This window comes from Cariama cristata, unplaced genomic scaffold (genome assembly GCF_000690535.1).
Source record: "Cariama cristata isolate BGI_N322 unplaced genomic scaffold, ASM69053v1 scaffold5852, whole genome shotgun sequence".
Classification (NCBI taxonomy): domain Eukaryota; kingdom Metazoa; phylum Chordata; class Aves; order Cariamiformes; family Cariamidae; genus Cariama; species Cariama cristata.
Genome location: NW_009605390.1, coordinates 51,707 through 64,981, shown reverse-complemented (window position 1 = coordinate 64,981; position 13,275 = coordinate 51,707). Strand labels below are relative to the sequence as shown.

Here is a 13,275-nt window from a genome sequence, read left to right as displayed (position 1 = left end):
CTGTCGTTCGTCCTCGTTCTTAATCTAGTGCTTGAGATTGTCTTGCTTTAAATATCAGTTTCAAAAAAATAAAAGTCAGAATTACAGCGTTGCCACTGTAAGTTCCTGCAAACTGTATTATCTCAGCAGAAGAGTGGGGTTTAGTGGTGGGAGGACGATGTGTCTCTGAAAGCACTTCACTTATAAAAGCAAGATTTTATCACTGAATTTCAAAGCAAAGTGACTTTTTTCCTAGCATCAGGATTGTTTTCTCACTTTCACTTCTTTGTAGTTAATGCTAGCTGGCTAATGCTGTGGGTGCTCGTTTCTCATGCGTGTTTAAAGTTACCTTTATTTAGAATGCTCTTAAATTATATTGTATGCTGTACATGTAAGCTATACAGTTGTTTGAAGAAATGTATTCATAGTTCAGGTGTCTTGTGATATCAGAGATTGTGTGTATAGTCATAATTAAAGTATGTGTAACTACAAGGACTTGGGGTTTTTTGTGAAAGGCGTGCACTACTTGTAGAGGTAAGCTAGTGGTTTTAATACTACCTATAGAATACACGGGCTGATGGCTGCTTATGCTGTCCATTTGACCGTGAGTGGCATCATTGTTCCTTGGTCAAAAGCGCAGAAGCTGATCCGAACTTGTGTTCTGGGCTGTGACCTTGACTGGATGCTGTGTTTATAAAGCTAACTAATTCTTCAAAGGAAAGCTTAAAACCTCTCTCAAAATTTTTCTGCCACATATGTTATGCTATTTACTCATTTAGGTTTATACCTAGCTGAAGTTTAAGTAAATTTGGAGCATCTTTTTGAATGCCCATTTGGAGGGTGGAGTATTCATGCAGGGTTATGTCTCAAAATGAAAGTTAGTTGCCACAATAACCCAAACATAAGTACATAGAGGGTCTTAATGTAACTTATATGTACGAAAAGTGGTTGGTCCTGGATTTGGGTAAGTTGTGAGAGGTAAGTTTCTGATGGGAGACAAATATAGGTAGAACAGAGTTAAACTGCATATTTAAGAACGTTCTAGCTCTTATTACACTATTTTAGTGATAATACTGTTTCTATTACGGGTTGTAGTGTAGTTGAGAATGAGTAGCAAGTGTACTTTGTCTGAAAACCACATAACAAAATAGTAAAGCATTCTTGTGCACTTGCAGGAACACAGCGTATTAAATTACCTAAGCAACCATGCTGGCTGCAAGGCTAGTATGCCTGAGGGCGTTATCATGCCAGACTATCCGCCCCACCATTACTCAGGCTTCCACAGCTTTGAGGAACTCCAATATAAAAGCATATAGGCTGTGGCAGCCTAACCAGGTAAGGTAATTCTCTTTCTAATGGTTCCAGCTGCTGACGTTTTAAAGGGTTGAGTGTTTTGCCAAAAGAATCACTTTGCATGGAGTACCTGTTTTGAATGTTCACTACCCTTCTGTTTGTTTGAGGTACCTGCTCTGATTTACTGAAGGAAGGACGTTAGTCAATCAAAAGCAGAGTTTTTAAGAGTAATTGAAGTAATGTCTGCTGTTCCAATGACTATTTCTCTGTTGAAATTACTGGGAAAAAAGAACTTAAAAGGACGTAGTTAGCAATGGACAAGCCTTACTATGTAGGGTGGGAGGAGCAGAAATTCTTTTCTGACCTCCTGGCTCCCTGTTTCTAAGAGTCTTAAATAAAACATTGAAGTAAAAACTTTTCAAAGAGTGTAGTCCTAAAAATGTGCTTAGGGCTGTAGCCCAGGTTAGAGCAATTTCTGAACTATGGCAGGACTATCATGGGTCTAACCAGCAATTTTAAAAACTGGATTGTCATTATGCTAAGATACTGTCTGTTTATTCTTTATTGAGAGATGTTTCAGGCACGCTTTCTGCCCAGGTAACTCATAACTGCTAGGAGACATTGCTCTTTTGTTGTCATCTCGGTGAAAGCGCCAGTGGCAAATTTTTTCACCACCTTTGTGGTTTCCTCTTAAGCATAGAAAACTGTTTTAGGTATCCTAAGTTTGTAGGTGTGTTGGGTTTTTGTGTGTGCATTTTTTTGATTGGTTGTTTTTTTGTGGTGGTTTTATTTTTGTAGTGAGTACTACGTAGTTACAGTGTTGGGCTAGATTTTGTTGGATGCAAAACACAACAAAACTGAAGTGTTATGGTAAACTTCCTGAATTTTAATGCTCTAATGGCTGATGATAGCAATGCTTGTAGATTTCAGGTTTTAGTGTTAAAACAAAGTCACAGCTTTGATTGAGCCATTTTTTTGCCCAGGTGCCTGTATAATAATTTAGAAATTTCTGGAAAAAATGGTAAGGAAATGTCAAAAGTTGTTTCCGAACTTAAATACGAGTTTATTCTGTGTTGCTCTTGCAGCTTACTAAGACTTTGAGCAGATGCTATATTTGGAGCTTGTAAGCCTTAAAAATCTTAAGTTCATAGGCCTTCATTCAAGGTTTATTCCCTAAATCAAGGTTAGAGTTGCAAGCAAAGAATTTGTGCTGCTTTTCTAAATTTAGTGTCTGTGAAGTAGAAGTATTGTGTAAGAGTATTTTTTTAATATAAAAGTGTTTATATAAAGAGTGTTTTTACATAGAAAGCAAAATAATTTTTTTACAAAATAAAAAAAGTAAAGAGTATGTTTTTTACATTAAAAATGGCGTTGTTTAGTGCAGTCGGACCAGAGTGGAAGAAATGCAAACTGAAAACTTCAGCTTCTGAAATTCACTGCATTGGTTCTGTACTTCTAGAATGTGTGAATGTTATTCACAGATGTTCCTGAACTTTAATGTTCAGTAGTTTTCCTTGAGCATAGTTGCTTCATGTCTTTGGGAGGTAAGCACGGATAAATAAGAGACTATGTAGCAATTTTAAGTGTAGCAAGTATATTGATAAGAAATGTCTTCTATTTTATTTCATTGAATTGTTGTTACGTTATTTCTGAATCTAACAGTGTTATGCCACCAGAGTAAGAACGGGTGTAAGGCGTGGAAAAATTGGCCAGGAAGTTAAAGAAGCAGCATTTGAACCATCTGCAGAAACTGCCCTTAAAGGTAAAGAGGCTCTGTTTTAAATACTGAGAATCTTTGAAGCTTAACTTAAAACTTCCTTGAAGGAGTCAGTTTCCTTCAGACCATTAAAGAGGCTGACAATATTGTTTCATATGTAAGTTTGCTTAGTGATCTTCCTCAAACGACTGGAGACAGCTTCTGTTTGTCTTTGCTTGTGAAGTTTAAAGCTGCAAACATGTCACAATACAGAGAAATTTCTTGTCTCTACTTGAAGCTGCTGTTGAGAACTATTAAGTCAAAAATGGTTGTCTCTTAACGGAGACTTTGTTGCAGGTTTTAAAAATATGCTAACGCTTGCTTTGCTACATCTGCTTTGTATACTGTTTAAAGGAAGGATTTTTCTACAGGGTGTGCAGTTTGCAAAAAAAAAAGTTTCTGGTGCTATGATTACATAAGGCATTGGCTTACGATGCTTGCTAGTACATCTAGCGTGGATTGGAATTTCATTAGATTATAAAGGGATTTTTTTAGATAGCAGTGTTCAGCAGAACAGACTTGTAAATGTCCTATAATAGCATTGAATTGACAAATGGAATATACGTAGTTTGGCTAGATGGTGTCTTGCCTATTACACATTAGGAAAAATAGTCTTAGAGTTATACAACTGAAGGTGTTTGGTCTCAGCTGTTCTCATTTCAGTTATAACTATTTTATGATTGATATTTGTAGCAGTGATCTGATATGTGGCACACGGGCAGTCTGTCTAAAAATCAGACCATAGAAACCAATGGTAAATCATGTGGTGTTGTCCATGAGCTCTGGAAATCCCTTTTTAAACTGATTTGAATCTAATTGCTAAAAAGAGCTCTTGAAGGAGCAAGCATTTAAGGGCAGATGAATGAGAGGAAAGGACACAATGTCTAGTTTTTCTCCTGTTTTATAGTGAGTTGGATAGTGAAATGGTATACTGAATCAGCTGACAGGTGAACTCTTCGTTTGGAGAACCTATTAACTGGTTTTGTGTTGGAATTCCTGTCGCTGTAATGACGATCAGTAAACCTGGTATGTTACTAGTTGGTCTCTTATTTCTTACTCTCTTTTATGAAACTATGTTGTGTTGATAGGGTGAATCTAGAGTTTTTCACATGTAGCTCATTGAGAACCAGTAATGGCTTGAAGTTAAGCGGAGCTTTAAGAAAGAAGGCTAAGATGGATCAGTTATTGTAGATACAACAAAACTCATGTGAGGATGTTATTAACTATCCAAGAAAAAGCACTTGTGAGAGCGTGGATTTCTTTTTTTTTCTTCATACAGCTGATCGCCTGGGGAAATTTATTGTTGCTGGAGGGGCTGCTGTTGGCCTGGGGGCCCTCTGTTACTATGGAATGGGCATGTCCAGTGAGATTGGAGCTATTGAAAGAGCTGTGTAAGTAAGGTGGCTTACTCTTTTAAGGAACGAGTACGTTAAGCAAATCTCCCTACTCTTTATATCTATCTCTTTTTTAGCTGGTATCACACAGTGTATGCACAACTTATGGTTTTTTTCAGCTCTGAACAGAAAGCCATCACCTCTGTCTGTGCAGGATTTAAAAGCATATAACTGAAAGTCAAATTTAAATTACCCAAGCTTAAATAGACATTGACTTAAGTGTGTTCCTTTGTTTTGCTAAATTGGAAATTTATTTGTGAAGAGTATATAAATATGTCTTTAGAGGTGTCCTATGGATAATTTATGAAGGGTAATCTTCTGTAAAACATATTGTTAAGATTACTTTGCCTGGTGTTTCTGTGAGACTGTTCATTAAACTTTAATACATCATGTTGGAAGAGAGTCTCCTTTGAATACACTACTTATCTTGGCATACGGTCTGCTCTAATAAATATGTTTTGCTTAAAACTCTGGTGCATTGCTTTTTGGCCAACAAAAACCTCACTGCAATCGCAAAACCATACAGTTACTTAGACTTAAAAGGTGGTTAGTGATAAGCATGGACTTGGGCGAAATGAGTACTGGAATCATTTTGCTTTACTTGCTCTGCATTTATATTTGGAAATGACCATCCACATTCATATTGCATGCTTGCTAGTTGTATCTATGAGAAGCTTTTCATTTATGCAGCTGTCCATAATTTTTTTTCTCCACAAGCTTTAAAGTAATGAGTCAAAGGAGTGAAATGGGAGAAAATGTGCACGCTATGTTTTAAGTTTGGGGTTAGCAGGGAAAGCTGCTTGTCTGTAGTATGACCAAATCATACTGCAGAAACTCTCATTTACACCTAGGTCTGTTGCTATTGTTGGAGCTCTCAAAATGACGTTCGTGTCCTGTGGTGTCAGATAATCATGTGCACTGTGACTCAGCAATTTGTGAGCTGTGCAGCAGGCTACTTACTACCCAGTGTACATTCTGCAGACGTTTTTCCTTAAATCAGTTTGTTATATATACGCCATTCTCTATTTTTCCATAGTTAAAAAGCATTTGTTATTCTGTTTCCCATGTATGTTTCCTCCTTAGAATTGAGCTATAATTAGCATTGTTTTATAATTAGCATTATTTGTAATTTGCAGTGTTTCTAGAGAGTTATATTACATTAGACCATCAAGATTTAAAAGTTCAGCCCGCTGTTGTAAGGTACACTCATGGCAGAAGTTGCTAGACCGTGACACTATTATGAAACTTCCTTTATAGCCATGAATATATTTAACAGCGTGATTACATTTGTAGTTGGTCTTCATTCCGACACTGGTAATTGCACAGCTATGTATGACTGCTTATTTTTCAGTATTTGGCCACAGTATGTGAAAGACAGAATTCGCTCTACGTACATGTACTTTGCGGGAAGCATTGGCTTGACGGCACTGTCTGCTGTAGCAGTAAGCAGATCTCCAGCACTCATGAGCCTTATGACAAGAGGCTCCTGGCTGGTAAGCTTATGTTATAAAAAATAAAAACGTTTACAGATAAATGACCCCAAATGTGATGGTTGATATTAAAAATGTGAAATGTAAACTACTTGGTGAAAAGTAAGGCAAAACTTCACTTACGCTAGTATCCTTATCCACAGAGACTATTTAAGTATCCTAATGCTATTTTGTAATTTAAGGTTTGGTGATTCTAATTCCATGCTGACATGCACCTTCTATACTTCTTTGATAGTTTGTTAAAGACAAACTACATGAGCAAAAAAATGCTATGCTATCCTTACCAGCTATATGCAAGTAAGAACCTGTTATAGCCATCTGAAGCTAATGACAGTATTTCTGTTGTTTTCTAAAAATGGAAACTGAGGTCCCTATGCATTCTTACTCCTCTCTGCGCTCTGCTGTATGGCTCTTTGAAAGCTGTCTCCTATTTGCCAAGGCTGAAATGATACTGGCAGGCAAATAATTCAGGCAAACCACTAAGAAAATGTGTCTGCTTAACACGTATTCAGTGTATTAAGTGGAGTGGAAGGATAATAGTTAAATGCCAACACCTACATAATTTTACGGAGATTAATAATGCATCCTTGGTGATAAACCAAACTTGTACATTTCTGACCAGTTTACTAGCTGCTGGATGATTTTGCTTGAAATAATCAGTAAGAGGAGGCAGTGAGGTTTAAAAATCATTGGTAGCAAAAGCATATGAACTGAGTATTGGCTTTGGGTGGAGAAACGTACAAGAAAAAAGTAAGGCTAACATTTCAGGTACCTTAATGAGGATTAGGGTAAGGGGCAAAACCCTATGTTTTACTTCTCTTACGTCACACAACTTGGAGATGGTTGCCATCTTACTGCTAAACTTGGGTTGCTAGAAGACTGAGTAAAAATAAAATAGGAATTAACTGCAAGCTAGGATCTGCAGAGATTTGACTGTAACATTACAGAAGTAAAATTGACAAATGCTCCCAATTATGAATTAGGTTGCTCTTTTCAGAATTACACTATTGACTTTTAGACTAGGAGGGTAGAACAGAGACCGTACATCCTAATGCTAACTTGAGCTCTGTAATGATGTTTTTACAGGCAATAGGTGCCACTTTTGCAGCTATGATTGGTGCTGGAATGTTGGTCAGGTCCATATCTTACGAAAATAGTCCAGCAGCTAAACATTTGGCTTGGATGATGCATTCAGGTATGTGATTTTAGTGTTCGTTGTAGAGATGTCTGTGCTTTTAGTGTGACCAGATTCTTGAACAAAACCTTGACGTTAAGGTAAATTTTTGTATATTGATGTGGGAGAGTTTAAGATTTTTCAGAAAATCAATGAGCACTCCTAACATCAGGAAGATTTCTTAAGTGTCCTTAACACAACTCTAATTTTCATAACCTTCGAAAAGTCATGCTCAAGTTTAACTTGAGATATGCATATGCCACATTGGATAGAACTAATTGGTTTCATGACTGCTTTTTGGCAGTATGACTACCGTAAGCAACTATTGCCTATGCTTACTATTCTTTAGCTGTACAGGATAGGAAAGTATTTGAAAACTTGACTAGAAAAATGAGATTTTTAGTATTATACTGCAGCTGCTTAGATACATGTTCCCATCAGGTATGTAAACTGTGAGTACAGATCAGTTTCTCACTAATGCTAATACCTACTTCAAATAACAATGGCTATCATTTTTCAAAACTGTTTTGCCAGAAATGGTTTATGGTTCAGGAAAGACACATGGATGTCAGGCACTGGAATCATATTTGCCTCTGCAGAGCTAACCTTTCTACCAAGAAGAAATTGTGTTCATTTTGGTGATTGTTACTAAGTTAAACAACTTAATGTGATATTAATGGACTTAAATGGAGGTTTCATACAAGACTTTAGCAAAAAGTCTGACTTAACTTGCCTGACTAATTACTGCAGCAGAAATCTATCCTACTTTTCAGCATTGAGGGCTCCTGTGGCTATTATGTAGTTGATTAGTCCATGCTAAGTACATTTTACCAGCTCTGTATTGAACAAATCAGTATGTTGACTTTTGTTAGTCTTTCTTCCAAACACCCAACTCCCTGAAGTACTCTCAAGAGCTAGATAAAAGTAGGTCATGGAATTTAAGGTTGCCAATTTATTGTGCTCCCTTCTAGATAGGGACAACGCACAATCAAGTGCATTGGTATTTCTTCATGTAAGTGGATTAGTTTGAGACATATTATCTGACTGGAAAAAAAAAATATTTTTTTGGCAGGTGTTTTTTTTACCAGAACTGTTCCAAATCTTACAAGTGTTGTTTTGTTTTCCTTTGGCTAGGTGTCATGGGTGCAGTGGTGGCTCCTCTAGCCTTCTTGGGTGGTCCTTTGCTGATCAGAGCTGCCTGGTATACTGCTGGAATTGTCGGAGGGCTCTCAACTGTGGCCATGTGTGCTCCAAGTGAAAAATTTCTGAACATGGGAGGACCACTTGGAATAGGCTTAGGCTTTGTTCTTGCCTCTTCAATTGGTAAGATACTGTTTTAATACTGTCAGATAAAGTAGGTTATAAACTTAAACTGCTAAGATGCAACTCATGTTTAATTGCAGACTGGTCTATCCAGTTACGATTTGCCTTAAATAGCCCTTGCAACTCTAGCGCAGCAGAAAATATTCTGTTAAATTTGTTCTTGAAAACAAACATGAAGTTACAGTTCTGGCAAGTGTTAATCTGACAAATGGCCAATAGTGGTGGCTTATATTTTTAGTTATTGCCAGTGAGTAGGAAGACAGTAAACGTGATCTTGATGCACTTGTTCTTCTCCCTTATGTGTTTCTAGGCATTGTTGTAGTCCTAGGGGCAGAAGTACTTTCACATGAAGAAAAGTACATGATATCCTAGGGTGTTCAAAATTACTGGATCAGGTTGTATATGTGACATCTTCAGCTCATGTATTAAAGCTCTTGGTATCAAAAATGCACCACAGATTGAGAATTGAATACTCATTGAAAAATGCGTGCTACAGTAACTGAAGTTTGACCCAACTCAGAGTAGTAGATACTCATAGTAGCTTTCTTTAACTCTATTATACATTCCTCTCCAGGATCCATGTTCTTGCCTCCTACTTCTGCTTTTGGTGCTGGCTTGTATTCAGTAGCTGTTTATGGTGGGTTGGTACTCTTTGGCATGTTCCTGCTCTACGATACGCAACATGTTATCAAGCGTGCAGAAACCATACCATATTATGGAGTAACAAAATATGATCCAATCAATGCGTAAGTGTTCTGTGTTAACACAGCTGATGTCAATGTTTGTGTCAGAATTTGCTTCAAGCTGTATTTAAGTATGCTTTAAAGACAGCTAGGCCTTTTGTTTACTGTTCAAAAGTGTATTGCTATTAAATGTGAAGAATCATAGGACTTAAAAAATACAATGCAGAAATAGCTAGTGGAGTTAAAACTGAAAACATCTGCCTGAAATGAGAGAAACAGGATTGAATGTGTGGTGTAACATGCCTCCAGCAGTACTTTCTAAAAAGTATTTTTGTTTTCTAAAGCATTGCTGGGAGAATTTATAGCTGCTTTTTGGAAATATTTGTCAGTACCAGCTGAGACAAAAAAAATGTTAACTCATTCATAGTCACTTAATATTCACTAGTCTTTGTCACTAAATAAAAAAAGCTTCAACACTGCGGTAAATGGGGAAAGAAGGATTAATTGACTCTCGGTAAAGACCAAGTCTGACTAACAAGTAACTTCCTCATAAATGTTGTCTGTTTGGTCTTAGGTGAATTGTTTACCTCCTTGATTTTCTGGCTTCATATAATTAAAATAGAACAATACTGACCTTCAAAATTCTTGGAGATAAAGAGATACAAGTACAGCATAAAAGCAGAGGGCTCTTGTATGAGAACAGTGTACTGTCTGTTAAGACTTCTGTAAATAGTTTCTGCTGGAAGAGATGGTAGAGCAAGAATAGAAGAGGTTTTTTTGACGTATCAAGTACTGAGGACAATCATAGTTAGCTTTTGTTACAGATGCTTCATGAAGGCTTTTAAAAATGAGGTGTGATGGTGTGAAACACCAAATAATACATACTATTTCTGTTCAACAATATTAACTTCGATTTCCTGTTTCCTAGGTGCATGGGTATCTACACAGATACACTGAACATCTTCATTCGAGTGGCCACCATGCTTGCTGGTGGTGGAGGTGGCAGGAGAAAGTAAACCGAGACTCCTCTTCGCAGCTGTGTGACAGCCTACCTAGTGCACATACTAAATAAAAATTCAAGGTTACAAGCAGTTCTGCTGCAAGTCAGAAATTTAAAGCATTTCAGCATATTGTATCAGTGCAATGTGATTCAGACTTAATAGTTTTTCTTCAAACACTTTCCAGCTCTGTGTTTAATGTGAACTGCTTCTAATTGTACAGTATTTTGGGAAAGTAAATTATTTTTAATATATGAGTAAAATAGTCCATTTGCTTTTTAATGGGTTTCATAGCAGTTCAACTCTTACCTTCTCTTTTTTTACTGTTATTGCATAGTAAAGGAAGTAATTTCTAAACTGGTGTCCCATATGCAGATAGAGACCCAAGCTACTTCATGAAATGCTGTTGAGATGCATCAGTTTTCAGTTAAGATTGCATAAATTATATTTTAGCGACATATTCAGAAGGACTGAACAAATTGGATATGGCACTAAATGCAGGGATGACTTCTGCTTGGGCGGAAATTTCAGAAAGGTTTAAGCAATTGTCAGAAACGTATTGGATTTGACAGGTGAGACGACTAAAACATATAAAGGAGACAAGATGAGGAAACTATGTGCCATTTGTCCCATATGAACTTCAGTCTCTTTTTGGAGTACACATGAGAACTCCTTGCTTTAATGTTGACTGGATATAATAGCTAGGTTCTTTTGATACTAGATTTATTAAATTGTTGAATAGCAATAGAAGTGTGTCTGTCTTCCAGTGACTAAATGTCAGTATTCCGGATGAAGCCCTGTCTTTTAGAGGAGCTCCTAGTTACAAGCTTGTACAGTTGGCACAGAAAGAGGGAATTGAGGATAGCCTACTGTAAACCTAAGTATCATAAATTTCCCATACTGTTCTATGCTTTAGTGTATTTCTAACTGCTCTTCAAATTGGTATGTTTAGCTTGGTCTAAAATGTTCCCTATCAGTAAAATTGACTTAAGAAATTTATACTTAGCAAGCTCTATTGCTGTATGTTGGAATAAAAGGTGAGTTCTTGGGCACAAGAAAGATTTGAGCTACTGTCAACAACTCGGACTTTCAATTTCTGGTAAATATGCTATGTTTATGTATTGACCTATGAACAATAAAATTATAGCCTCACAATTTGACTACTCTCACTTTCCGTATTTTAATAGAAATATTTTAGTACCCTTGCACTAATAACTTGGTAAAGAGTACTAGAAATATTTTTTGGCTACAGCTTCCTTTGTAAGAGAGTGCATATTCCTCTGTAAAAAAAAAAAAAAAAATCCGCAAACGTGATTTTCAATTTCATTGGCTAACAACTTTTTGGGGATCTTTCACAGATGGAAGATGCTGGTCTACAGTTGCTTCAAGTGGTTCTGTTGGTGTAACCAGTTTGCTACTGACTACAGCCAGTGCTGCTTTTATGTCTGTCATATAGTGTAGTATTTTTTGGATTTTTCAATCATAGGGAAGAAACAGTGGCTTGTGAAGAACCTTGTTGCAGCTCCTTTGTGCCCAAAGATTATATGGCACAGTGTAGTTCCTGGCACTATTACAACTGAAGGAAAATCTGTGGTGCTCCTTTGTGCCCAAAGATTATATGGCACAATGTAGTTCCTGGCACTATTACAGCTGAAGGAAAATCTGTGGTACTTGGGAGGAAGAAATCTCTGGATCATGTCAAGCGTAAGTAGCCTGTTTAGAGGGGTTTATCTTTCTAAGCAATTTCATATGGTTAATCAATTTCTACATACCATTGCTGTAGCTGAATACAGCAGTGTGCTTGTCCTCAAATTCTGAAATATACAGGAGCTGTCTTAATACAAAATTCTAATATTTGTACCTGTAATTAAGGAAAACTCGGGCAAAACACCTTTTGTCTAGATTCTGAGGACAAAGTTTTAGAGGTTGACTCTGAACCAAGAGAGGGACCCTGGATTGTTTGAAACAGATGTAGAACACAACACCCTACTTAAGGGAGCTGTTTGCATGGGAAGTGAGACCAACAGGAAGGTCTAATACCTTTTAGGAAAAAACAGGCCAAATAGTGCCTGAGGAAGCATGAGCACTCATTTGTGGTCAAGTCTTCTGAAAAGATGTGGCTTAACTCCTGTGGGTGAGATTGTATCAGTAGTAAAATACTCTGTTAGTACACTCTAGTGTGCGTCTCCGAAAAGGGAAAAACAAGGTTAAGAGTTGTTCCTTTACATTAGAAGTCCTAAGTGAAGAATTAAGATTTATCTTAACTAAGACCGCTCTAATTTGGGGAGGGATGAAAATCAAAAATGTGGTAGTTTGATAAGCCCAAGAACAGGTGCCCTTTATTTTTCAAGGGGAGCATCTGTCTGAGGACTTGTTCTGGCTTACTGTTGGGCTGCTCGTGGAATGCAAACAGAAAACTTGAAAACTTTCTAGAACTAAAAAGTTGCTTGGATTTATCAATAGAACTTAATAGGGTGATGTTACTGTAAGCAATTTGTTCTGGGTTCTTTTTCCTCAATTGAGAGATCTAATTGTAAAACTTGAGAGATTCTTTTAAGTAGGTATTAGGGGTCCATTAAGTATGTCTTGCTCAGCAACTTTGAGAGCAAATGCAGCTGAGTAAGAACTTTTTTTTTAATCTACTCCTAAACACTGAATACTTTCAGGAGGAAATTAGATGCTTTATATCCTAAATTTCAGCTCTGTAAAAGCTGTTCAGCAGTGTGGTTAGACTCCCTAATTCTTAATGCCCTGTTACATACACTTCTGTCAACCAGTAAGGGAAAATGGTTTTCACTAGGAGGGTATAAACTCGTAGAAATCCAAAACTGGCTGAGAAGTAAAGCTTAATTTTTTTCTTGAATAAGGAATGTAACTTAATTTATTTTGCTGACTTTATTTTGCCCTCTCCTAGGGGGCTCTTGTTCACCACATTTTTGACAGTTACAAAGTCAAAAATGATTTGATTTGACCCTCTTTTGATCCATTGTTGGATCTGGTTGAAGAGGGTTATGCATAATTGTATTCCCTTACTAACTTTTAGTAAGACACTACAGAATTTTGCTGGGTGTTTTTAAATAACTACTTTTAATTTCAAGGGGAGTGAGAGAAATGAGTCGCAAAAGCAAGCGAGATCAGATGTTTTCATGGTTTCATCTTTCAAGTAAATAAACTCATATTTAAGG

The 13,275-nt window shown here is 37.0% G+C and overlaps 1 protein-coding gene across 1 annotated transcript; it reads left to right on the top strand.

Moving 5' to 3' along the window:
* The first annotated feature begins 1,142 nt into the window (after nucleotides 1-1,142).
* On the top strand, nucleotides 1,143-10,347 carry GHITM (growth hormone inducible transmembrane protein). Its single transcript, XM_009695923.1, has 8 exons — nucleotides 1,143-1,314; nucleotides 2,935-3,034; nucleotides 4,308-4,419; nucleotides 5,774-5,915; nucleotides 6,999-7,107; nucleotides 8,221-8,409; nucleotides 8,984-9,155; nucleotides 10,021-10,347. Exons 1-8 carry the CDS (start codon nucleotides 1,186-1,188, stop codon nucleotides 10,106-10,108), a joined length of 1,041 nt encoding a protein of 346 aa, XP_009694225.1. The 5' UTR covers nucleotides 1,143-1,185; the 3' UTR covers nucleotides 10,109-10,347.
* The last annotated feature ends 2,928 nt before the right edge of the window (nucleotides 10,348-13,275 follow it).